A 26,340-nucleotide genomic window follows, 5' to 3' on the forward strand; every position below is an offset into this window, starting at 1 on the left:
AATCTAGAGTTTTGATACGAGGATAGATGGGTGCTTGATGAAGGAGACTCGAGATCAGGTCATACAGAAAGCGCCTTGTTCCCACTATAATCAATATTCCATCCACCAAAGATTCATATTTCACTTCCAGATCCATCTGACACAAGTACATTCTCCCTATACCCCTGAACAGTGTCTTCAATCATACCCTGATAATCGAAGTTCCAAATCTTGTGCGACCGATCCTTCAGCTCCTCGAAACATGTCTGCGCCTTCACCCTCTTGTCCTTTTCGGCCCACTCAGGCTGATGGTAAAATTCACACGCCCGCCGACTGCTGTTAACGAGCCACTGACTGCGAGTACGTCTAACGGAATCGAACGTTTCAAACGCTGTCTTCAACGCATGCCATTTTGAAGATGGGTCTTTCGCTATAGTTTGGTTGACTTCGCCGAACAAGGTAACTAGACAAAGGCTATCCTCAATACCCATACATGCACCCGCTCCGTGGTGTGGGCTAGACGCATGAGCAGCGTCCCCCGCAAGGCATATCCTGTCCTTGCTATAATACGGTGCGGGGTATTGCCAGAGATCGAAGATGGCCCATTTGTCAAGTTGCTCGGGGAATAGCTCGATGATATTGTGCACACAAGGGTTCCATCCAGAAAAAGCGGCGATGAGATCCGCTTTTTGGCCTGCTGCGACTGTCTTTTCATCCTCCCACTCTTGTGGATCGGAGATGAACGCTGCGACGTTGACAAACTTCCGGTTGGCGACGGGGTAATGGATCAGGTGTGCGTTCGGGCCAACATGATAATGCTGGTTGTTGGCCTTGTACTCGCCCAAGGCTTTGATTGCGTCCTCCATGGGAATTAGAGCCCTGTATGCGACTTTGTGTGTATAGCCCGGGTGGCTAGCTGGGTGATCCTCCCCGAGGAGCAGTACGCGTACACGAGATTTGATCCCGTCGCAGCCAATGACTAGAGAGTATGGTGGATTTTCTCAGAAGCCTTCTCTGCGAAAAATCGGGAAAGGAAAGAGATACATACCTGCATCAACTTCCTCCACAGACCCATCTGCAAATAATAGTTGAACCTTTGCATCTCCTGCCTCATCTATGGTCTCCAGTCTCTTTCGACACTGAATCACGTTGGGAGGGATGGTCTTTACCAACGCCTCAAGGAACTGATCGCGCCTGCACCCTTCAAACCCTTTGTAACCTGCATCCAACCTGTATAGCATGCGCTGGTAGTATGGTTCGTCTTTCTTTTGCTGCTGAGTGTAACCGTCCAGCCAGCGGAGATAGTCGTTCGGGTCTGTCTCGTCTCCTTTGGAGCTAGCCACCGCCCCACTAGAACGCAGGGCTGTGACGATATCTGGGTCGATTTGCTCCATGCACTTGACTGCATTCGCTGTGAAAGCAATCCCAGCGCCGATATCTCTAAACCCCTGCGCTTGCTCGTACACCTTCACTTGGATCTTCTGACGGAGAAGACCGACGGCGAGCACGAGACCGATAATTCCTCCGCCGATGATGGCCACTGACACGGGTTCATTTTCCGCTGAAATTTGGCCCGACATGCTACTGCTGATTCTTGAATATCTCTTCAAAACTCTTGTTCCAAAATTTGCGTGAGTGTTTGAGCGAAGGCGGAATGATGCTGTAGCAGCACGGCTATGTATCCCGGAACCAAATATAGCCCCAAATATAGCGTTCCAATCTTTGTCAGAAACATGTTGTTCTGGCGAGAGAGGAGATTTATCATCAGGATTTTGATTAGATAGATTGATTTTCCAATGACTTCCTCCTCAGACCACTCGGAGTATTTGGCGCCCGATATACATGGCCAGGCGTGAAAGCAGTACCCTGGTCCCTATGGGGAAAAAAACGAAGAGTACTAGACGGATTCATTGTAGATCCTCGTTTTAGGCAAGCGATCAAGTCAAATAAACAATTACCAAGGGTGTAACACTCGGAAGCCAATTAGGCATGAGTTCAATAGGCTGACCAACACGGGTAGAGTCTATGTTCAACTCAAGCCCACGGAGAAACCAATTTTAAGATCTAAGCCTTCATAGTCGCACCGGAATTTCCCATCCCCACCTCGGAGTTTATTGCTTCATGCTCATCGTTTCGCAGAAAGCTATCAATGCCCGTGCATATACCGCTTTCTCCACAGTCGCGTTTTCTCGCTGCATTGGGCTAGTACTGTGGAAATAATCCGCATGCTTGGCAATTGCCGATCTTGGAATCAACTGCTTAGCATATGGCGATTGATTCTAGAGTTCTCCATCTTGTGCCCAATCGGTTTCAGACAAGAGAAGAGAAGGATAAATATTATTCTATCAAAATCCTCGACACTCGGGGCATCGTATCAAGTGCCAAGATGATGTACATTCAATGTTAGCCGCCCACATGTGCATCTGAGTCAATCAAAAATCGCCTTGCAGGTAGTATATAGCGAAGACCTGGAGTTCTTTCCTTCAATGTTCGTCAGCTTGAACCTTGAGAAACATTGTGAAACCTTGAAACTCATTTTCTAGAACATAAAAGTTGCGGGTGTTTCCAACAGATACTAGTACTCAGCCGTTCTAAGCCAAGTCCTGACTATTGATATTATATCTGCCCTATTTTTTTTACAAATTTCCATTCGCTAGTCCATTCAACCACAGAATTTGAATGCCAACCTTGAATACTTCCAGCTTCATCTCCAACCTTGGAAAAGACCTGCTGTCCACTCGAATCTTGAAAATTTTGCAATTACAGTTCGCATACACCACTACACGAATTCATTAGAGAAATTGATAGAATCCTTGGATTCAAACATTGAAGCCAAAATGGTCGACTTTCGAGATCTTGCCAGCCGCCAGCAACCAGGACCCATTGTGTTCTTGTTCGGTCCTCTCGCGTTGTCTTTCAACAACGACTCATTTGCTCAACTGCGGAAGACTATCCTCGACTCCGAGGAGCATGGATGGGCCCTCGATACCATTGTCAGTCTACCATTGTATTGGAAGACAATCGTCGCAGCCATTCCTGGACTTGAGGCTGGGACTCAGCTGAACAAGTTAGAGGATTTGAAGGAAGCCTTCTCCATTGGCCAGTCTCTCAACACTGAATTTCCACTGCCGAATGCTCTTTTGATTCCTTTGGTTGTTATTATTCATCTCACGCAGTATACATCCTTCATCAAGCACACCAATACTGAATTGGATCAGAGTATTGATCTCTTTGCATTGTCAAAAAGCGGCCAAGAAACACTGGGTCTCTGCACTGGACTTCTGAGTTCCCTGGTCGTCTCATCTGCCGGCAACAAGGCAAAATTCCTGCATTATTCTGCTGTTGCGGTCCGTCTGGGTCTGCTTATTGGCATGATTGTGGATGCGCAAGATGCAGCCTCGGGACAGGGTCCATCCAAATCGCTGACTGCAGCCTGGAACTCTGCCGCAAAGGCCGACCAGATGCAACGTATCCTAAAAAACTTTTCAGATGTAAGTAGACGAACCTGGCTCTAGTCAGTTAACATTCTGACTAACACAATCTCCGAACAAGACATATGTCTCTGTCAACTATGACGAGGATCGTGCTACTATCACCACATTGGCATCTCACATCTCTGAGATGCAGCTGCGCCTACGAGCTTGTGGCGTCATTACAGCCGAGGTTAGCCTGCATGGACGATTCCATGCTGACTGCCACCACGATCAACTTCCCGAGATATTGAGCTTTTGCGACTCCCACCCAGACTTCCAGTTCCCAGATGCTTCCGAATTGATCATTCCCACTTGGTCCAATGCAGGGGGTGAGCATATCACAAAGGGTCGACTGCACCACCATGCCATACGCTCTATCTTAGTGGAGCCACCCAAGTGGTTCGATACATTTACTGCAGTCTGCGAACATACCCTGGATAAAAAATATGGGAAAGTGATATCCTTCGGCCCGGAACGCTCAGTCCCATCGTCCATCTTGCGTGGAATTGGTCACCAAGTCCTTCAATTTACGGATCTTGAAAAACCACATAAAAAGCAACGCGCTATGACCTCCACAGATATTGCTGTTATCGGTATGTCATGCAAGGTCGCTGGGGCCGACAACCTGGAAGAATTCTGGGACCTTCTTTGCACGGGAAAGTCGCAGCATAAAGAGGTTCCTAAGGAACGGTTCAGTTTCCTGACACCGTTCCGGGATGTAGATCCCAAGCGAAAATGGTTTGGTAATTTTATCAACGGCCACGACGAGTTTGATCACAAGTTCTTCAAGAAAAGCCCGAGAGAGAGTGCAACTATGGATCCTCAGCAACGTCACTTTTTGCAGATTGCCTACCAAGCAGTCGAACAGTCGGGATACTTCCACAATGCTAGCTCCAATAAGCACATCGGGTGCTATGTCGGTGTCTGCGCCTGCGATTATGAAAGTAATATCGCCTGCCACGCACCAAACGCATTCTCTGCTACCGGCAATCTTCAGGGTTTTATTGCAGGCAAAGTTAGTCATTTCTTTGGCTGGACTGGGCCGGGGCTGACAATTGATACCGCTTGTTCTTCCTCTGCTGTCGCTGTTCATTCAGCATGCAAAGCTATTCTCAGTGGAGAATGCACCGCTGCACTGGCTGGTGGCACTCACGTTATGACAAACCCACTATGGTTCCAGAATCTGTCTGGGGCTTCATTCTTGAGCACTACTGGTCAGTGTAAGCCCTTTGACGCGAAGGCGGATGGGTACTGCCGAGGCGAAGGTATTGCGTCTGTTTTCCTGAAGAAGCTATCTTCTGCTATCGATGACGGCGATCAGATTTTGGGTGTCATTGCCGCTTCTGCAGTTCAACAAAACCAGAACTGTACCCCGATATTCGTCCCGAACGTGCCCTCTCTGTCTGATTTGTTCCACACGGTGACCAAGCAAGCCGGTCTTCAGCCAGAAGATATTTCAGTTGTCGAGGCTCATGGTACTGGAACAGCTGTCGGTGATCCTGCCGAGTATGGAAGTATTCGATCTGTCCTGGGCGGATCCGTTCGCACGAAGCCCTTGACTCTTAGCTCGGTCAAGGGTTTGATCGGTCACACCGAGTGCACCTCGGGAATTGTGTCAATAATTAAAATCCTTCTGATGATTCAGAACGGGATGATTCCGCCGCATGCTAGCTTCAGCTCTATTAATCCTGCGATCGGCGCCACCCCTGCGGATAGGATCAGCATTCCAACCAGCCTTCAGGCTTGGAACACCGACTTCCGAGCTGCGTTAATCAACAACTACGGTGCATCTGGGTCCAATGCATCATTGGTTATCACTCAACCACCAACCACTTTGGTTAGAGCTAATATCAAAACGCCATCGCAGTGCCAGTCAGCCATCGCATATCCATTCCGGTTCTCTGGGTTGGATGACTTGAGCCTGCGGCATTACTCTGTGGCTTTTCGGAAGTTTATTGCCCGCCAACATGCGTCGATTAAAGATTTATCCCTTTCAAATATCGCTTTCAATCTAAACCACCAGAGTAATCCTCAGCTGGAGCGCACTCTGATATTCGGCGCTCACTCTTTGGAAGATTTGCAGGAGAAGCTTGTCGCATACGAAAATGGTGGCCCGAGCTTGGCATCAATGCCCTCTCCAAAAGCAAGGCCAATTATTCTGTGCTTTGGTGGCCAGGTTTCCACTTTCGTTGGGCTTGATCGGCTAGTATATGAGCGAGTGGCCGTGCTGCGGAAGCACTTGAATACTGTTGATGCCGTGGCTCAGTCTCTCGGTGTTGGCAGCATCTATCCAAATATATTTACGCGGACATCCATAACTGATACAGTCCAACTGCAGATTGCTCTATTCTCCATGCAATATGCCTGTGCACGTAGCTGGATTGATTCTGGCGTCGAGCCTGTCGCACTGGTTGGTCACAGTTTTGGAGAGCTTACTGCTCTTTGCATATCGCAGATTCTATCCCTTCGAGATACCATCAAGATGATTATTGCACGAGCAACTCTGATCCGCGATGCTTGGGGTAGCGACAAGGGTGCAATGATGGCAGTGGAAGGTGATCTAGCTGACATTGAATATCTGCTCAGTGAATCCAATAAGGCCTGCGCTGGCGTCGAGCCAGCCAGCATTGCATGCTATAATGGGCCCAAAAGCTTCACTCTCGCGGGCCCTACTGCTGCTATTGATGGCATTGAGGAGAAGTTATCGAACTCTGCCTTCGCGAAAATTAAATACAAGCGATTGAAGGTGTCGAATGCTTTCCACTCCGTCTTACTTGATCCTCTTCTCAAGCGCCTTGAGCAAAGCTCCCAAGGTCTCACATTTAAAGAGCCTGTCATTCAAATGGAGAGAGCGACGGAGATCCACAGTGAAGACAAGCTTAGCGCAAAATTTGTTCCAGACCACATACGCTCACCAGTGTATTTTAACCACGCCCTACAGAGGTTAGCCAAAAAGTACCCAGAATGTGTCGCTCTGGAGGCTGGGTCAAACTCTACTATCACCAACATGGCAAGCCGAGCTCTTGGTAACCCCAGCGGCTCGCACTTCCAAGCAATCAACATCACTAGCGACAATGCCTGGAACAACCTGACCGCTGCCACTGTGAGTTTGTGGAAAGCCGGTGTCACCGCGAAATTTTGGGCGCATCAATCTGCCCAGACAAAAGAGCACTCCCCGCTCCTACTTCCTCCGTATCAATTTGAGGGTGCGCGCCATTGGACTGAGTTGAAGGCACCGCCAAAAATGACAGAGGCACCAATATTGCAAAAGTCAGAGGCAGATGTCAATAAGCTTCCCGACACTCTTCTGAGTTTTGTTGGGTACCAGGACAATGGCAAGCGCCTCGCAAAATTCCGGATCAACACCATGATTCCAAAATACGAGAAGCTTATTGAAGGCCATGTCATTGCTGAAACGGCACCTATCTGCCCCGCGACAATTCAGCTTGAGCTAGCTATTGATGCAGTTCAATTAATCAGGCCTGATTTGGCTGATACTCTGATGGAGCCTCAGATCCAAGCAGTGGTGAACCAGTCTCCTGTTTGCATCAATCCAGCGCGCGCTGTATGGATCGGGACAACCGCATGCGAGAGCTCTAACACCCCCTCTTGGGACTTCCATGTCTTCAGTGATGATTTGGAGCGTGCCGGTGTCTCAAAGACAGTTCATACCACTGGTAAAGTTATCTTTCGGTCGGTCGAAGACCCAGCTTTTAAGCTGGAGTTCGCACGGTTCGAACGTCATTTCACCCACCAACGCTGTGCCGACATGTTACAGAGTGGTGGTGTCGACGAAATCCTCCGCAGTCACAATATGTACAAAATATTCTCCGGGATTGTTGACTATGGAGAGGAGTACCGTGGAGTCCAAAAACTTGTCAGTAAAGGAACACATTCGGCTGGACATGTGGTCAAGAAGTATAATCCAGAAACATGGCTCGATGGTCACTTGGCCGATAGCTTCTGCCAGGTTGGCGGAGTATATGTCAACTGCATGACCAACCAGTCACCTGCCGACATGTTCATCGCAAATGGTATCGAGCAATGGATTCGATCGCCCAAAATTCGGCAGAACGATCCCAGGCCAGAGTCTTATGACGTACTGGCCACACATCATAGTCCCTCCAACCAGTCCTTCCTAACAGATGTATTTGTTTTCGACTCTGATACCGGTGCTTTGGTCGAGGTCATTCTGGGGATCAGCTATGTCAGAGTATCCAGGGCCTCAATGAGCAAGCTTCTTACTCGTCTCACTGCCCGGGATGGCCAATCAGCTCCTGCTAGCATCAAAGTCTCGGTAGAGCGACCTACCATAGATCTCTTTGCAGTTCATCCAACGGTCGCAGTTGCTCCTCCGTCTAACATTCAAGTACATACGCCAAAGTCGCTCGAATCAAACGAGTCGGAAGTGTTACCTCCGAAGGTGAATGTTGTACCTAAAATCAAAGAGATTTTGGCAGATCTTTCTGGTTTGGAATTGCACGAAATCAAGGATGAGAGCGAGCTTGCTGAGCTGGGGATTGACTCGCTTATGGGGATGGAGATGGCACATGAGATCGAAGCTGCGTTCAAGATCGAATTACCCGAAAGCGAACTCATGAAAATCGTCGACATGCCGTCTTTGATCAGGTGTGTTGAATCATTTGTATCTGGTGAGGCGAGTAGCGAAGTTTCTGAGCAGGTGGTTGATGAAAGCGATGAGAAATCGTCACTTAACGACCCTTATCCGAGTACACCCACTACTCCGAGTACACCGGTGGATTTTGTAGATTTTGACAAACCACTTGATCATCTCAACTTGGCTCCAGGCTTAGGTCTTCCATTCGCGAGTGTTATGGAAGCGTTCAACGAGACTAAAAGCCTGACTGACAAGAAGATCGCCGATCATCATCAAACTAACTATGTCGACACAGTTCTTCCCGCGCAAATAGAGATGTGTGTGGCGCTTGCTCTTGAGGCGTTCGAGCAGCTTGGCGTTAAATTCTGCACTGCTGAACCTGGCCAGAAATTTCCGCGCATTCCACATCCGAAGGAACACACTCGTTTAGTTAGCTACCTCTACCATATGTTAGAGGATGCTGCGGGTCTAATCAACGTCGACCGCGACATTATCACTCGCACAGCGGTGCCAGCCCCAACGAAGTCCAGCCAAGAGTTACTGGAGGGTCTGCTTACTCGTTTCCCAGACCAGAGCACTGCGGATAAGCTCACCTTCTATACTGGATCCCATCTTGCAGAGGTCCTGCGCGGCGAAACAGATGGCATCAAGCTGATTTTCGGAACCGCTGAAGGCCGGGAGTTGGTATCCGGTCTATATGCAGAATGGCCCATCAATCGTCTGATGTACAAGCAGATGGAGGACTTCCTCGGTCGACTAGTCTCCAAAATCGACGTGAATAGTGGCCCGATCAAGATTCTTGAGATGGGTGCAGGTACCGGTGGAACCACACGCTGGCTACTGCCTCTCTTGGCCTCACTCAAATTGCCGGTGGAGTATACATTTACCGACCTTGCTCCTTCCTTTGTTGCAGCAGCCCGGAAGAGATTCGGCAAACAGTACCCTTTCATGAAGTTCCGAACCCACGACATTGAGAAGGTCCCAGCAGATGATTTGATTGGCACACAGCACATTGTCATTGCGAGCAACGCGGTTCACGCAACTCACAGCTTGTGCCAATCTGCCAGAAATATCCGCAAGGCTCTACGCCATGACGGCTTCCTCATGATGGTCGAAATGACAGGCACTCTTTATTGGGTGGATATCATTTTTGGCCTATTTGAGGGTTGGTGGTACTTCGATGACGGCCGGACACACGCTGTCACGCACGAATCCCGATGGGAGAAAGACCTCCAAGCTGCCGGGTATGGACATGTTGACTGGACAGACGGAGAACTGCCGGAAAATAAGCTTGAGCGGCTGATTGTGGCCTTTGCCTCGGGCGACAGGTATGAACGACTTGAAACCCCGCGGTCGGTAAAGGTTCCACCGGCTGACCTAGTCGCGCGGCAAGAAATTGTTGAGCGTTATATCCATGACATGACGATCGGCTTTGGTAATTCCATTAAGGATCGTTCAATGCCGATGCCGGGGCAGTTATCCAGTCATTCTACCAGTCGGTATGTTGTTGTGACAGGTGCCACTGGGAGCTTAGGATGCCATCTCGTTGCAACTTTCGCGTCCCTGCCAGATGTGACTCAAGTAATTTGTCTCAATCGGCGCAGTCGGCAAGATCCCAGGTCACGACAGAACCAGGCTCTTCTCAAAAAAGGCATCATTCTTCCGATTAAAGCTGCTGAAAAGCTTTGTGTGTTCGAGACCGATATGTCTAAATCACAACTCGGTCTTTCAAGTGACGATTATGAAGTCCTCGTCCGAAAGGTGACACATATTGTTCACAATGCATGGCTTATGAATGCCAAGTGGCCAATCAAGAATTTTGAACCCCAATTGCAGATTATGCGTAACCTTCTTGACTTTGCTCGGGATATCTCCATTGTTCGACCTGAAAACACGAAAGTTACATTCCAATTTATTTCTTCGATCGCGACTGTGGGCCACTGGCCCATTTGAACCGGGCGACCAAGTGTCCCCGAAGAACGCATGACGATCGACTCTGTCCTTCCGACCGGGTATGGCGACGCGAAGTACGCCTGTGAGTTGATGGTTGATGAGACGCTTCATCGCCACCCTGACCGGTTCCGAGCAATGACTGTCCGTCTTGGTCAAGTCGCGGGCTCTAGCACAAGCGGGTACTGGAATCCGACCGAACACCTCCCGTTTATAATCAAGTCCTCTCAGACTCTGAAAGCTTTGCCTGACTTTGATGGTCTTCTCTCGTGGACTCCGGTAGATACTGTCGCGAGCACGCTTGTTGATTTGGTTTCGCTCCCCTTGACTGAGACGCCATACCCGATTTATCACATCGACAACCCCATTCGCCAGGCTTGGAAGGAGATGATCCTTACCTTGGCCAGCATGCTCTCAATCCCGTCGAATGATATTGTTCCCTTCGGAGATTGGGTTCAACGCGTCAAGGACTACCCGCGGCAGGTGGAGGGTCCGGAGGGTGAGAACCCGGCAATTCTGCTGATCGATTTTGTGGATGCCAATTTCTTGCGCATGTCTTGTGGTGGGTTGTTATTGGAAACAAAAAAGGCACGTGAGCATTCACACACTTTGGCTACCTTGGGCCCAGTTAGTGATAAAGTAACGAATTTGTTTATTCAAAGCTGGAAGGAACTGGGGTTTTTGCGTTGATTTTGTTTTTCATTGTTGAGGATTTTAATTTCCTCGATCTACTCAGTTGTTTATTTCTCCGCTGCATTTCCTCAAATTTCAATTGGAGAAATCGGATGCTTCATTGCCCGAATCGTCAAAATCCTCGGATTTAGTAGTGGAGACATGGAATTAGCCTTAACTTTACCTTCCCCACGATCGTACGGACTCGGAGTAACCTTGAAACACATCTCCGACCGATTGAATTTTCGGCAACAAGCCTGTTACAACATCAAGGCTGTACAACTTGCAGGGGTATCCATAGAAACATTGGGCACTCCCAAGGTTCTAGCAATATTATGTCCTCGAGGTCGGAAGGTTTATCGCGGTTCCCCATTGTGCACACATGTCATGCAGGCAAGCCCATGCTTCCAACCTCTACACGTACCAGTTTACGCATACTTTATCTACAGACAGGTGGAGCCAACATTGAATGTGCTACCACCTCACCCTTCAATATTGAATGGAGTATCCATTCAGTGTCTGGGCACGTCGGGTACATGGCCCTGGAGCTAAACATGCAATTTTCGAATCTATACCTCTACCTCTTTTTGAAGTCTTGAACTATCTAATAATCCGACCACTGGTCACCATGTCCATACACATGTGCACATCTGTACCTACTAGTCAACTTGGAAGCACGTGCCCGGGTGTATGGTGTATGGATACTTGTAGAGGCACTAGTTTCCAACCTCGCAAGGATCCATGGATCCTCTCTGTTACCGCAATCTTCCTAGTGCGTTCGTAGTATGTGTAAACATTCAATGTTGCAATGTTGATGTTCAACATCAAAAAGCGGCCAGGTATGGATGATTTATGCCTTCTTTACTAGGTAGGAGATATCTACTAGTTGATTTTGTTGTAGATACTAGATACGTTCTGACTTTGAAAGCCCATATCGGAGAGATGGACCTAAATAGTATAGCTTCTAAAGTCCTAGTTTGAACTAAAACGCCTAAATTAGGCCGGAAGGAATGAGGCAATAAATACCGATGGGAAAACAGACAGTTATATACTAATGGTAATTAACCAGTTGAGGTTGGCTTTTTAGCCAATCAAATGTGATGAATGATATCCACTACGCGAGCCTGAAATATGGAGCTTGGAATTGCCCACATGCGTATCATGCGCCGCATACGGTAAGAACCGGGAATTCCGCCAAGTGCTTGCGCCCCAGAGCTTTACCATCTTCTGTTTTCATTGAATTTAACCAGTCATCCAAGTTCATCATATACACAGGAATAGCTTTGAAATAGGCCCAAAACTTCCACACCAAACTACGCGACACATAATGACATATTATTTTCGCCTTCCAGGTTTGGCTCCCTGAATTGGCCCTGGGAAGCGGGGCGGGATCCAAGAAAACTACGCGATACCCACTCGGTTATGCTCTGCGTCCAACCCGGTGGTCTTGAACTCGTGCAGACCCATATTTCATACTCTCCTGTCCAATGATTGGTGGTGCTTTGATCAGGATCTTTCTTGGCCGGAAGCGGAGCCACGTTCAAGTCCCAGTACCTATGGCGTATCATTGGCGCTGGTTCAAACTATTCCCCATTCAGGGTTTAAGGGACTTACTGGCCATAAGCATGGAGAACGGCTCATTACTTTTTGGTTCCAGTCATGTTCCCCCCCCTTTTATCTGCGAAGGAGCTGGTAGTGCCTTATATTACCCGGCTTCTTCAGCCATGTTATCGTCGAAATTGAGCCTGAAGGCCCGTCTCACCCTTCTGGCCGTTTCATCTTTCCTTTTCCTGCTCATCGTGGGTCGCTTGTATCGTGTAACTGATTACCCGCTTAAAATCATCCATCAAACTGTTGGCGACGAAGACGACAAAAGCGACGGCTTAAAACCGAGCGAAGAATCCCCAATTATCCACCAAGATCCCATTGCGTTAACGAGCCACGATGACCCGAATGCCGTCCCTCACCCTATCGACCACTTGATTCGCGATGCCGATAAGAAATGGGCAGCTTTGCTCAACAAGCAGGTCTACAACCTGACCCAGGTTGCCGAGCAGTATCGATTGCGCCGCGGGCGTCACCCACCCCCGGGCTTCGATAAATGGTATGAATATGCCAAGTCCAAAAATGCTCTTTTCATCGAAGATTTGTTTGATCAAATCTACGATGATGTGAGTCCATATTGGGGTTTGGATCCGAAAGAAATGCGCCGACAGGCTTCGGGATTCGATCCGCGCATCGTTATTCGCAACCACACAGTAGCATCTGTCGGCCGCACTGGTGTGAACTGGCTGGAGGTTTGGATGGATATGGTATCGAAATTCGAGAACTTCCTGCCCGACATGGACATCCCACTGAACGGAATGGACGAGTCTCGGATCATCATTCCATGGGACAAACTTTCCGAATATCGTGAGCAGGACTTGATCCGTCGCAAAGCGATCGACCCCAGTACCGCTACCGACCAATACATGCAGCTTGACGCCTTCGATCCCGAAGCGCTTCCTGAGTCCTGGGGCCCAGCCTGGGAAGGACCCGGACGACCCTTCTGGGATATCATGCGCGATGCCTGTCCCCCCGAAAGCCCTGGCCGCAAATCCAACATTCCTCACCTAGACTTTGCGAACCCCCCTCCCGAATTCTTCAACTACCGCAACTTCTCGAAGACAGGTTATGTGGAGGACTTCGAGAAATCCAAGGACCCGTGCTGGAGAGCCGAACTGCAGGGAATGCACGGCAGCTTCATCGAACCTATCTCGTTATCCACCGCACACGAACTATTCCCGCTTTTCGGAGGATCGAAGTTGACCGTGAACAACGAGATCCTACTCCCCCCGCCAATGTACTACTTCGACAACCCCATGTACTCAGGAGGTTTCCAGAACACGGGTGGTTCCTGGTCAAAGAAGAAGGACACTATTTTCTGGCGCGGAATCGCCAGCGGTGGCCGCATTCGCGAGGATACTTGGACAGGATACCAACGTCAACGGTTCTTATCCATGCTGAATGGTACAACGGTAGCTACAACAAACGGCTCCTCGTCAGCTGGAATCAACTTCCGCCAGCCAGACTACCAATACTACAATGTCTGGGCTGGTATTGATGGCAAACTCCCCGAGTTCCTGGACGAGCACACTGATCTAGGTTTCCTGGATCTAAAATGCTTCCCACCCGAAGATGGCTTCCACTGCGTATACCAGGACCCATACTTCAGCATCGTCGAGCCCGTGCCCATGAAGGACCAATATGCCTACAAATACCTGCCCGATATTGACGGCAACTCGTTCAGTGGCCGATACCGTGCATTCTTGCTGTCAACCTCTTTGCCCATCAAGGCTACTGTCTACAAGGAGTGGCACGATTCACGATTAATCCCCTGGGCACACTTTGTGCCCCTCGACTCGTTATACATGGATATCTATGGTATCCTCCAATACTTCCTTGGTTATAAAGGACATAATGGCCATGATAGACAGGCAGAGAAGATTGCGATGGGTGGAAAAAGCTGGGCTGAGCAGGTTTTGCGATTGGAAGATATGGAGATCTATGTTTTCCGACTACTTTTGGAATATGCTCGTCTGATGGACGATAACCGTGATACCCTTGCTTTTGTGAATGATCTGCAAGCTTAATTAGAAATTGTTATATATAGTATGTACATAATGAATATTGAAATGACTTTAACATTACCAGTGGTGCCTTCAGATGGCCATCCATAATCTACTCGTGGCAAAAGAGAACATTCCAATGTAACAGAGAAGTATGAAGCGGAATATCCAGGGTTCTTTATCTTGAAATGTGGTGAGGGAAATTCGAAGGACGATTCTGGCGGGTGTAAGATTGGTTGTCACGAGGAGGCGGAGTCCCATATTGTTCTCATGAAGGAACATATGGCGCGCATGGCCCATATGGAAAATACCTACTACTACCTAATAGCAACCACCGCGCATACTACTAGTAAACTTAATGAAGAAAAACATCCAGCATAAGACGAAATCCTTAGCTAAAACCCAGTATACTAGCATAAATACGAAATGTTTGTACTTTCCCTCTCTTTCTAAGTAACAAAAATCTTGCGAGCTTTTTCAGATGCCCACTGACTTTGTCTATCTTCGTGGTATCTTGCCATTTACTACCGCTTTCTACGTTCTAATGCTGATCTAAAGCTTGAGGATATTTCATGGGGATCTTGTACTATTGGCTGTAATGGTCGCTGCAGGCGTACCGAAGCACAGGAGCCATGCCGGATGATAGTTCAAATGTTTATCATACATCATGCATCGTAGAGTCAACCGGAAGTGCGTCATGAATCATATTTGGGGGGAACCAAGGTCGGAGGAAAAGAACACCGTGGGAGGGATTCTAGGAGAAGAACTTCTGGGCAGCCTTCTTGTCCTGTGCCTCGCGGTTCTTGACCGCCTTCTTCACCTTGTTGATTTCGTTGGTGATAGCCGCATCACCCGGGGCGAACTTGAGAGCCTCCTGGAGGTCCTTAAGAGCCAAGTCCTCCTCACGCTGACCGATGAGGGCGACAGCACGACGGTAGTGCACCTTGGCCTTGTCGGCATCCTTGACATTGGCAGCGTCCGCAATCTGCAGAGCATATCCAGCCCAGGTCTTGGCATCGCGGTAGTGGTGAGCCTTGCCAGCCAGCAGAGATGAGTTGGAGTGCAGGGTGAATCGAAGGGACTTCATCTGCTCGGCCAGCTCCTTGGGATCGTTCTCACTGGGCTCGGGGAACTCGTTCAAGTAGCGCAAACCCTTCTGGTACTTCTCAATGCCCAAGTTCAAATCGCCGCTCTTGAATGCAGCGTTGCCGAAACCCTTGATATCAGATGCGATCTTGAAAGCGAGGGGCGCGGTCAACTCCTCGCCCTGGTGGTCCTCGGGGAAGTCCTCGTAAGGGTCGCCGGTGGCATCCTGCACGCGCTTGTTGGCGTTCTCGTATTCCGCACCCTTAAGCTCACCACAGTCAACAATCTTGACGTCGAACTTCGGCTTGTCGGAGGTGGTGGACATGTTCTCGATCTTGCGGACAATGCTCTTGCCGTTGATCACCTCACCGAACACAACGTGCTTGTCATCGAGATGGGGAGTGGGAACGGTGGTAACGAAGAACTGACTTCCGTTGGTGCCGGGGCCCGAGTTGGCCATGGACAGCAAGAATGGACGGTCATGCTTCAAGTCGAAGTTCTCGTCGGGGAACTTTTCGCCGTAGATGGATTCGCCGCCGGTACCGTTGAACGCAGTGAAGTCACCACCCTGGATCATGAATTGCTTGATAACACGGTGGAAGATAGAGCCTTTTCGGGGACCTGGTTAGCGAATTGTTGCTTGCCATTGGCATTGCGGGGGGGGGGGCGGGGTTCAAGACACACCCTTGTAAGTCAATGGCTTGCCCTGTTGGCCGATGCCCTTCTCTCCGGTGCAGAGAGCACGGAAGTTGTCCGCGGTCTTGGGCACAACTAATCAAGGCGGGTTAGCTATATGTTATGTGGTTGCGCGCAAATTTGGTTCGGGGTTGTACCATCGTTGAACTGAGGAAGAATACGAGTTAGCTCCAAGGGCTCACATTTCACCAAACAAAGAATGTCAACCTACCAATTCAAATGCAACGCGTCCAGCGGGGGTTTCACCGATCTGGATGTCAAAAAAGACACGGGGGCGCTCTAAGCGCTGGGTTAGCCATCAGTCAAATTCTTGCGTGTTTGCGGGCGGGCCCGGAGAACCGACCCCGCATTGAGGCACGTACGAGAGGTCGCCATAGCTTCGATTAAGTCAAGTGACCGGAGATTGAACAGCGAGAGAAGTGAAGAGACGAGTAAAAAAAAAGTGGGGATTAAGATTGAAGGTGGGAAGCGGAAGGGAAGATCGCTAGGGATGGAGAAGAGGGGAGAGAAAGGAAGCTGGCAGTTTGCTGTGGTGGGGAAGATTTGTTGCGGTTCTTCACGAAGATTCCATATCAACCCATACTCCGATGCTATAACGCTTTATGACTGGTCTATATCAGAACGTGATGAACTCTCTAGTGGGTATATACATGGCCATGATCGCATAAATTACTCTTTATCGTCTTCCAGCTCTTGCTTTCATCATTGCAGCAACTCTGCAGGTAATTGGAATTCAAATGTCCGGTTGATCGGGTCAGCCCCCTCCCCGCTCTCGTCATTTTCTTTGTCCTTGTCAGCCTTGGGCTCCTTGGGCTCCTTTTTCGGAAGATTGGTGTTGATCTCAATAGTGACCTAGAAAGAAAAGTAATTAGCACCCAAGTCTTTAACGACGCATGAAGGACAATAGCCAGGAAGGCAATATATACCGCTGCGTCTTCACTGCGGTAGTCAACACCCACTGGCCCATCATTTTTCAATTCCACCTCCATCATCGCCTGGAAGACACCATTCTTCACTCGTTCGGGTTTGTAGGAGGAGCTCATTTTGTTGTAGAAGTGATCGTAGAGTTGACGGGCAGTCTCAGGCTTGGCCGCATCGTGGAAATCGGGTTTATTGCCCTTCTTCATCTTGGCATATAAGGTAAATTGGGAAACTAGACATGAGACGATATAATATTAGCAGTGAAGTATAAGAATAACTTGCATGAATGGGAGCTGCCATACCACAGAGAACCTCGCCCTCTATTTCCTGTACATTTTTCTTCCACTGCGAAGGGGTTAGGACTTGGGTCGCAGGTTTCAAATCCAGAGCTGTTGGAGCTAACCTGTTTGCCATCTTCATCGGGCCAGAATTTCGCCTTGAGAACCTTGTTCACAAGATTCTCTGCTTCTTTCTCGGTATCATCTTGGCCAATGCCTGCAAAAACAAGTAATCCGCGGCCAATGGACGAAATCAATTCTTCGTCGACCGTCACTGAGGCCGACTTGACCCTTTGAATAACAACTGGAAAGGATTTAGCAGAGAAACATGGCAGGTGTAATGAATTCGATATGCACACCTTTCATTTCGACCTGGTGGGGAGAAAGAAAGAAATCTAAAGTTCTATAATCCTAATCGATCAAGGATAGAGTCCACCGCAAAGCCGCTGGTAGGACTCCGTCACTTTTTGCCACCACTTTCTGCAATTTTACTTTGCCGGTTGATTATTTAATGATGTGTACCATATGTATATACATTCGTATATCTTAATGAGTCAATATTTCAACTCAGTTTTAATGCTCAAATGTTGAATTACGGCATTCATTGGTCCCATCTTTTCCCCCAGCTTTTGAGCTGCCACCTCCCACCGCCTTGGCTATATAGCCACTATGTACCGCCTACCTATACAAGTAATACTGGAAGCTTTGCGAGTGAGTGCAAATGGATCAATCCAACCCACTTCGACTCCGCTTTCTCCCTTGTTGTCACAATCAGGGAATTCCCCGACAAATTAATCCCCATTTCGCCATTGTGTACTGTCGAGCCCCTAGGCCGAGATTGCACTCTGATCACAGCCCTACTGTTTCGCCTTCCTCGGTGCAGTCCGCACACTCCGACGCGCCATGGCGTCCCGCAAAACCCAACAAGAGATTGAGAAGACCTTCAAGAGAGTCGCCGAAGGGATCCAAACATTTGAGGGCATCTACGAGAAGATTCGTTCTGCCACAAATCCAACTCAGCGCGATAAGCTTGAGGAGAACTTGAAGCGCGAAATCAAGAAGCTCCAAAGGTTTCGTGACCAGATTAAATCATGGGCGGCAGGCAATGAAGTCAAGGACAAGGCTCCGTTATTGGAGCAGCGAAAAGCGATTGAAACGGTAGGTGTTCATTGTTTCGGCTGGGAGGATTGGTCGGTCTTGAAGGCCCGGGCGGCTAATGACTCGAGTAGTGCATGGAGCAATTCAAGGCCGTTGAGAAGGAGATGAAGACGAAAGCCTACTCTAAAGAAGGGTTATCAGCTGCGCAACGACTTGACCCACGAGAAAAAGAAAAGGTGGAGGCCTCCGATTTCCTTTCTGCTATGGTGGATGAGCTTGGGCAGAAAATTGAGGCTATGGAGGCAGAGGAGGAAACGCTGCACGCGCAAATGAAGAAGGGCAAGAAGGATATGTCCAAAGCGAACCGAATGGCCGATATTTCGCGAGTAACGGAGCGACATAAGTGGCATGTCAACAAGCTTGAATTTCTCATGCGCTCTTTGCAAAATGGCAATCTTGAAGTCACCCAAGTGATGGACCTAAAAGAAAGCATCACGTATTATGTTGAGGAAGGCGGGAATGTCGACTACTCTGGGGAGGATGAGACACTCTATGACGATTTGAACATTGGTGAAGAAGTCGAGGCTCAATTTGGCATGGGCAATGAGAATGATCGGGTATCATCACAAGATGCCCAATCTATTCAGGACGAAGAGCCAGAACCGAAACCCAAGCCACCAAAGGTTGAACCTCCGACAGCTCGACGACCCTCAACACAGATGAAGTCTCCGCTCCCTGTTCTCGCCACCCTCCCCTCTGCTATCTCAAGTGCCGCCCCTGGCATGAAACCCGCACCGCTCCCTACCCGCCTACCTGGAGAAACGCTGAAATACGCCTCAGCTGCGGCTGCTGCTGCCGCGAGTGATAAAAGTGGTGTTGGGATCCTACCACTGCCCCCACCACCAGGCGCCAGCCCAGCCTTCTCGGCTGCTCTTCCAATCTCTAAGCCATCATCTATCGCTTCTCCCAGTATTGCCCACGTGCAGCCCATTTCTCGGCCTACCCCTGCGGCTGCGACTTCATTGTCAGAAGAGCCCGTTTTTGCCGCACGATCAAAGACCCCCGGTGGTACAGGGATCTCTGGTACTTCGTCACCTGCCCCTGTCATCCAATCAGAGCCCCCTAATGAGCCTACGACGAACGGCCAGGTAACACAAACACAGGATGGGGAGAACCAGGAGTCAATATATCACTTGCCTCCTGGTCTTCAAGATCTGGTACAATCTTTCGAGCTAACCAAGCAGCGTTCATCCAACGAACCTTCGCCTGCTGTGCTTAGACTTTTGGCCACCTCCCTTACAACATGCCCAGAAGCAGGAGATGCGGAAAAGCCACGGCATTACAAGCCGCAAAACCCATACAACACTCCTCTCTACTACCCACAGGAACCTTTACCCATATTTGATGACCCACGGCTGTACGATACCGGTCGAATCGATACCGATACCCTCTTCTACCTTTTCTACTATCGACAAGGGTCCTATCAACAATTTCTGGCCGCCAAGGCCCTCAAGAACCAAAGTTGGCGATTCCATAAGCAGTACCAAACCTGGTTCCAGCGTCACGAGGAGCCGAAGAATATCACCGAGGAGTTCGAACAAGGCACCTACCGGTTCTTCGACTATGAGAGTACCTGGTATGTTATCGACACACGCGTCATTGAATAAAACCGGAGTGGAAACCCAATTTCAGTGGAAACCACCCCTTTGGGGATGCACCACGTGCTGACTATTCGCCCGAACGACAGGATGAACCGGCGCAAGGCTGACTTCAAGTTCGTGTACAAATATCTCGAGGATGAATTATGATGCGTCTTTCTATTATGAGGCGTAGCAGTCTAGGTTCACGAAGACCCCTAACCTCCCTACGCTATGACCACATAGCAAGTGTATTTTTTTTTTCTTATGGGGGGGAAAAAAGAGAGAGAACGACCACAAATAGATGTGTCATGGGGTTGGGAATTGGAAGGTTTTTGTGTGCCTGATTTGTTTTCGTTACATCTTTTTGTTTTATTGTTTTCCAAGGATGCCAGGACACGGCATCGGGCAATGAGTACAATGAATGGGTCTCCGGGAAACGGGAGTTCAGTGCTTTTTTTTTTAGTTATCCCCAGCTATTCGCGAATGAAACCAGACTTTACAGATACCAGTTACGCCCCGTCTCCCGTGCACGATTCGGAGATTTTCCAAGATTGTAGGTCGTCTTCAGTAGTCACGGGGCCACTGGCTAGGTACACATGCATGGCCGCTAGGTAGAGACTGGACCTGCCTGAGGCTCCGGGAAAAAGTACGGACCCGCAGACTCAAAGTACAAACATTGAGCTCACCATGTACTCCATAGTACTTGTCCAATAGGTACTCGTCTAACGAAGACATAACTAGCAACGACACTATGACTTCACTTTGCCTAAGAGCGCCCGACATGGGCGATAGGCGTATGTCCTAAGCACCCCCCTGAACCCCTCCAATGAAACAAGCTGCCTGGATAAGTCGCACATAACTGCGGGAAACACGAGTCGTTTCCTGGTTTTTCCTTTTCCTTTTCCTCTTCTAGTTTTCTGGTTTTGCTTTTTTTGGAATCCCCTAATTTCCTCTGACATTTGTACCTAGTATGCTAACCAACCCAGATAGGATAGCATACATAGGCCAAGGTACGCCATCCATCCCGTTTGTATACGTGGGTCAACCACCCAAATATCCACCAGCATGCATGATGAAGCCAAACTCTCGCTATCGACCAGTCATAAAGGCTGGGAAGATTGGTGCCAAGTCGCCTCACCTGTAGGAACGAGGTGCATCTCGTTCCCCGCTAGTGCTTCTCAGCTCAGTGGACTTGGCAAACACGCTAAACCGTTAGTGGATGCGGGATTTTTGGGTGTTTTTTTTTCTAGAATTTCTAGAAGACTGGGATCAGAGAAGAAGGGGCTGTGCGGACCCCGTGTGGACTCCAGGGCTTCGGGAAAATCGAGGATCGGAAATCCAATCAATCAATATGTAGTACCATTTAATATAGCGCATTTATCTAATATAAGTAATTATCACGGGACTGGGTTTTTGTTTTTTATTAAATCATCGGTGCTTTTGTCGATCCGGTTCACATCCCCCGGATTGGAGAGTTCCAAGGTTCAAAGTAAAGGGTGCAAGTACTAAGTACACAGGTAACCCGTGTGTGTTTTTCAATGACTCGGGCTTAGACCAGGGCTTGGTTCTTGGCGATCGTTGTGATTGCTTAGATCGGTGACTTCATTACTTCATTTCGGCACGCGGGTGCCGAGTGGGACATTTGGGAGAACATGATCTACAGATAATGTGTTGGTATGGATTTACATGTAAGAGTCGACCTTGAAAGCTTGGAGTATAGTCGTTGGTGGGGAGATACTTTCTTCGAGTTGACTTCCATGTGATGGAAGGTTGAAACTCATAGGTACAAATGCAAGTACAATGTGAGTTTCGAATTATGATATGGTGCATGTATAGAATTCACGCAGTCATCTTTGGTGACGCCACAAGAGGTAATCTGAAACGAGAAAAAAAAAGGGAAAAAAAAGAAAAGAGAACGAGGGGCCAGGGATGTCATGACGCTAGAAGGATTCCAGAATTCCAGAAGCACACTAAATCCGAACTGGCGAGGATCAACAGATGCGAAGGCAAAAAGAGGGAAAAAAACACAGTAAATGAAATAAATGAAATCAGTTCCAAGAGGGTCGAGCGCAATACAGCACATTTGCATCATCTGACCGCCAAATGAATTTCCCATTAACTCAGGTATCAACTTAGTAGATCAATCATTTGCCAACACCTGGTACGGTACTGGTACTCTCCCGTATACCTTGACCAGCTTATCGGGGGCCATTTCTGTAATTATAATTGGCTTCTCCCCCTTCTTTCCTTCCAATACCCTAAGGCCCTCGCCGCTAGAAGGCTTGTGGAAGAGACGTGGAATGTTCTTTTCGCGGGTCAGCACTGGACTAATGCACGAGGATCCAGTGTTTGCAGAAATTCCCGCACTGATTTCCCTTCCATGACGCTGGAGAGCGGGGGGGCTGTGTGGAACTCCACCAGTCCAGATGCATGATTTCGAGGCTTGAAGCCATTCAGAAGCCATAGGAGCCTGTCCGGATTGCCCATTTCTTGCATTCTCCGCGGGGTGATATGGGAGAGCTCGTGTTCCTGTTGTCTTTTTCGAGGCATTTTTATTTCAAGCTGTACTAGTTAGTAACTTACAACTCATGTCTGGAATTGTTACTTAAAGCCAAGTCTTCCCCCATTCTTACTGATGACTTTTGGATTTTCTTGTACGATTTGCTTCTTCAATCGACGCCCCCAAATACTTGTTCAAATTGGGAAATTTGGAAGAATTTCCATCTTCTCGTCTCACAATGGTTGGTCTACCCTAGTCACTAACTAGTTTCCCCCCCTGCGCATTCAACTCACTTATTTTTATTTATTTTTTTTCTTTCTTCCCTTTTTTTCGCTTGTTTTTTCTAGTTTCTTTTTTTTTTTTTTTTTTCTGTTTTTGACATTTACATTTAATTTCTTTTTGGGCATTGGACTTCTAGATTTTTTACCATCTTTTTCTCTAATTTCCTTTCTAATCCTGAGTTCCTTTTTTATTTAGACTGCCATTCCACTTTCAAATCCACTTTCCAAGTTCACACTTTCTACTCCCGATATGCAATCCCCCTTCAGCTACGCCGATTCCTCCTACTCCTCATCCTACTCATCATCCTACTCGTCCTCCTCCCCCGGCGGTATGGATTTCTACTTCCGTGGCCCGCCCGTGTTCGACAACATGTGCGACGTCGATGCAAGCTCATTTACAACCCCGGAATTTGCCCCGGAGTTCGTATCCGAACCATATAGTTACTCCTTCACTAGTGCGCCAAATTCATACGCCTATGGTCCCACGAATGAAGCTCCAATTTATGATGCCACTGGTCTCCTGGGGACCAGATTACCCAGTAGTCCCGCCGCGAGTAGTAGCTGTGGAAGCTCCTCGTACGGGAGCGGGAGCAGCTTCAACATGCCCGAAGAAGTTCCTATGCCCGATTATCCCCTCCCGGGCGAGATCGAGGATTCGGGTCCCCAGTCCCCACCCGCTCCATCCAAGTAAGCCCACTTTTTTTTTTCTGTCCCACGGCTATACGAAGTATATACAAAACAAAAAGGAAAACACAACCACGGAATTTCTAACCATTTCTTTTCTGTTCTCAATTAGACCCGCTGCTAAGCCCTTTGGCTGCGACGATTGCGGCAAGTCCTTCACTCGCTTTGCCGACTTGAAGCGTCATCAGTCCAGCGTCCATTACCCCGTCTTTCGCAACTGCCCTGTTGAACATTGCTCCCGCAAAGGCGCCAATGGCTTCCCTCGCCAGGACCACCTAGTTGAACATTTGCGCTCTTACCACCATCTCGATGTTCCGAAGCGGCGCGCGAAACGCTCGGCTAAGGATATGGCTTGAGGGGTTTCTTCCATCGTGTGCGACAGCGACTTCGTGCGCATCGCGCCCTCATCCCATGCCATTCCATCGCCCCCTTCTCATTTCCATCTTTTTCTATGCGATACACGCTACATGCTATATGCTACACTTCATCACCGACTTTATGATTCCACGACAGCCCGCTTTTATCCCCCTATGTGTTTTTCATCTGTTTGTATTTCAATTCTTCGTTGGGCTTCATTGGCGGCGCTACACCTGATACACCATTCCAGGTGCGATTCTGTTTTTTTTTTATTCGAATCCCCACCTTGTTCTTATTCTTATAGACTACTCTACGTTTTTGGATTGTTATTGTGCACCAGCCACGGGCATCCTTTGGTGCCTATTTCCTTTCTACACATTCATATTTTCCATGTTTGCTTACATTTGGTATTCGGTTTGGGTGCAACTATAGACGACAGGGATTATAAGGCCGATAGACAGAGTCCTTTTTCAATTTTTGTTTACGGGATACCAATTCCCACATGTGTCATGATTCATACCGACGATCGCGATGGTCATGCTACTCAATTCATGAGAATAACAGAGAACCAGTATTGCTTTCCTCATACACTTTCCTCCTTCCAGGGTTTTAGTCTAGTATTGATGACCCAAGTTTAACTACCTGTCGCTATGTACCTTTTTAGCCAGACTGGATTTTATTAGATCACACACGGCGACACAGCAGAATGTAATCTTGTAGCTTCCAGGGATGGCTTCGTGATTCGTGGCACAACCCAACTCTACCTGCACCGACAAACAATGACTCGAGTACCTGAGCAAAAAAAAACCGCCACTAGGTCCTGCACTAGCTCGTCAGCACTACCGGATCTCACTACCTTGGACCTCTCAAGCAATACCTAATCTTATGTAGTAGTAAGCGCACCCTCCCATAGACAGCGAATCATGTAATGCATTGCCGAATTTCAGGAACCTGCAACAACACCCGGTTATGGAAAGAATTGCACCAATCACCGGGACTTGAACGCATAAGCAAACAAAGAGAGAAAATAAATAAAAAATAAAAATCAAATGACTCGGTAGGCAACCCCAAATAGTGTGACGCTAGAGCCGTGGAATTCTTCTCTTGCAGATTTCTCGTAACACGGTCGGAATTAGCCCGGAAAAGCTGTCCAGGTCGCAACATCTGCTTAATTAGGCTCCAGGTACGTCGAGTAGCTAACAGGGATCAGTTTTTTTTCTCTTTCTTTTATGTTTCACTTTCTTTGTTGCCATGTGCCTTGCTGTTGCTATATGGGGAAACTTCAGCATGGCGTCTGGGCTTGAAATGGAAGACAAACGACAAAGGGCGAGTGAAAGAAACACGTGTAATAAAAGCTAAACAGAGAAAGAAAGAAAATGACAAATTACAGGGTGAATAGGCCAAAGCTAGCGAGCCAGTCCTGACTCCCCTTTGGCTGGAAATTCAGGTCAACCCTGCTGGCGCGGGTCATGCATAAAAAGTTGACCGGGGTTTACTCAGGTGCTGTCGATCGTCGGATCCTCCACACACCAGAATGGGTAACCGTGCTGCACTCCACTTATTTGCCAAGACAGCGGGAACATTCATCATTTTCCCGAAAAGCAAGTTCCTGTCGTCACTGTGCATGATCGAATACTAACTGGATATCTTACCGTATGGATTCGAGATACCGAGTCATACGTCAACGGGTGCCAACAAATACATAGTGACAAGTACACGAATGCATGTACGAAGGATTACAGGTAAGGTACCTTGACCCTAGATCCACAAGGGCTGAACATCCTAGCGTATGTATTTCCCCTGTTATCGACATCTGGATCTTTGTTCGAATCTCATTCCGACGATCCAAGGCCGTCAACCAAGCCTCCCATCCTAGCACGGGTATTATTATAGCAACGAAATGTACATGTACAACTTACATAGATCGCCAATCCAGATGTAAGCACAATACTCGAGTATCATGCAACCATTAATGGCAGGTGGGGACCGTACTCACGCACATTGGGCCAATGACCGTCCACGGGGCTGTTTCCTGTAGATCTCTCCGCTGCAAAGGTTGTCGCGCATGGGGGCCGTATCCCGTATATAGAAATGGCACCCTCTACATACCCCTGTGGCAAAGGGGAAGGTTCAGAAAGAGTGGGGGAAACCAACATTGCACGAAATTATCCATGATGGTGATTGGGGGGTTCGGCTTCTACCGTCTGCAGATCTTCCAGTGAGCCCTGTGAGGCAATCGTGTCGTTTTGTGTACAGTATACTATATGTGGATCAAGCTGTGACACAGCCTCCAGGGTCTGGGATCCACTGTTGGCTGTCGAGTTGAGAACAGATACCGAAAACAAATCAAGACAACACCAAAGCTTCTTTACGTGAAACTTGGCGAAAAGTAACATCAATCTGACCTCGAGAATGTTCCCGAGCTTCCATTTTCAATTTCGAGTACCGCTATTAAAAGTAAAGATCACATGCAGTAACGCCTTTTTTTCGCCTCATCCA

The 26,340-nt window shown here is 48.4% G+C and overlaps 9 protein-coding genes across 9 annotated transcripts; 6 read left to right on the top strand and 3 right to left on the bottom strand.

Annotated features, from left to right (window-relative positions):
- Positions 1-113: 113 nt before the first annotated feature.
- On the bottom strand, positions 114-1,559 carry N7466_005859 (uncharacterized protein; the record flags this gene model as incomplete). The annotated part of the gene is made up of 2 exons (XM_057165256.1): positions 114-958; positions 1,028-1,559. The coding sequence occupies 2 exons, from the start codon at positions 1,557-1,559 to the stop codon at positions 114-116; spliced, it is 1,377 nt and encodes a 458-aa protein (XP_057020855.1).
- A 1,257-nt stretch (positions 1,560-2,816) lies between these two features.
- Positions 2,817-10,023, top strand: N7466_005860 (polyketide synthase; the record flags this gene model as incomplete). Its single annotated transcript, XM_057165257.1, has 2 exons — positions 2,817-3,470; positions 3,532-10,023. The coding sequence occupies 2 exons, from the start codon at positions 2,817-2,819 to the stop codon at positions 10,021-10,023; spliced, it is 7,146 nt and encodes a 2,381-aa protein (XP_057020856.1).
- A 30-nt stretch (positions 10,024-10,053) lies between these two features.
- Positions 10,054-10,710, top strand: N7466_005861 (uncharacterized protein; the record flags this gene model as incomplete). Its single annotated transcript, XM_057165258.1, has 1 exon — positions 10,054-10,710. One exon carries the CDS (start codon positions 10,054-10,056, stop codon positions 10,708-10,710), a length of 657 nt encoding a protein of 218 aa, XP_057020857.1.
- Positions 10,711-11,823: 1,113 nt separating this feature from the next.
- N7466_005862 (uncharacterized protein) lies at positions 11,824-12,183 on the top strand (the record flags this gene model as incomplete). Its single annotated transcript, XM_057165259.1, has 2 exons — positions 11,824-11,867; positions 12,045-12,183. The coding sequence occupies 2 exons, from the start codon at positions 11,824-11,826 to the stop codon at positions 12,181-12,183; spliced, it is 183 nt and encodes a 60-aa protein (XP_057020858.1).
- Positions 12,184-12,416: 233 nt separating this feature from the next.
- Positions 12,417-14,324, top strand: N7466_005863 (uncharacterized protein; the record flags this gene model as incomplete). The annotated part of the gene is made up of 1 exon (XM_057165260.1): positions 12,417-14,324. The coding sequence occupies one exon, from the start codon at positions 12,417-12,419 to the stop codon at positions 14,322-14,324; it is 1,908 nt and encodes a 635-aa protein (XP_057020859.1).
- Positions 14,325-15,054: 730 nt separating this feature from the next.
- N7466_005864 (CYP40/PPID family peptidylprolyl isomerase) lies at positions 15,055-16,457 on the bottom strand (the record flags this gene model as incomplete). The annotated part of the gene is made up of 5 exons (XM_057165261.1): positions 15,055-16,007; positions 16,071-16,157; positions 16,220-16,229; positions 16,294-16,361; positions 16,445-16,457. The coding sequence occupies 5 exons, from the start codon at positions 16,455-16,457 to the stop codon at positions 15,055-15,057; spliced, it is 1,131 nt and encodes a 376-aa protein (XP_057020860.1).
- Positions 16,458-16,784: 327 nt separating this feature from the next.
- Positions 16,785-17,647, bottom strand: N7466_005865 (D-aminoacyl-tRNA deacylase; the record flags this gene model as incomplete). The annotated part of the gene is made up of 5 exons (XM_057165262.1): positions 16,785-16,934; positions 17,009-17,235; positions 17,306-17,348; positions 17,407-17,585; positions 17,641-17,647. 5 exons carry the CDS (start codon positions 17,645-17,647, stop codon positions 16,785-16,787), a joined length of 606 nt encoding a protein of 201 aa, XP_057020861.1.
- A 537-nt stretch (positions 17,648-18,184) lies between these two features.
- N7466_005866 (CNOT2/3/5 family protein) lies at positions 18,185-20,187 on the top strand (the record flags this gene model as incomplete). Its single annotated transcript, XM_057165263.1, has 3 exons — positions 18,185-18,439; positions 18,511-20,015; positions 20,127-20,187. The coding sequence occupies 3 exons, from the start codon at positions 18,185-18,187 to the stop codon at positions 20,185-20,187; spliced, it is 1,821 nt and encodes a 606-aa protein (XP_057020862.1).
- Positions 20,188-23,050: 2,863 nt separating this feature from the next.
- N7466_005867 (C2H2-type zinc finger protein) lies at positions 23,051-23,840 on the top strand (the record flags this gene model as incomplete). Its single annotated transcript, XM_057165264.1, has 2 exons — positions 23,051-23,487; positions 23,597-23,840. The coding sequence occupies 2 exons, from the start codon at positions 23,051-23,053 to the stop codon at positions 23,838-23,840; spliced, it is 681 nt and encodes a 226-aa protein (XP_057020863.1).
- Positions 23,841-26,340: the final 2,500 nt, after the last annotated feature.

This window comes from Penicillium verhagenii, assembly GCF_028828195.1.
Source record: "Penicillium verhagenii strain IBT 33310 chromosome Unknown utg000006l_segment0_segment0, whole genome shotgun sequence".
Lineage (NCBI taxonomy): Eukaryota > Fungi > Ascomycota > Eurotiomycetes > Eurotiales > Aspergillaceae > Penicillium > Penicillium verhagenii.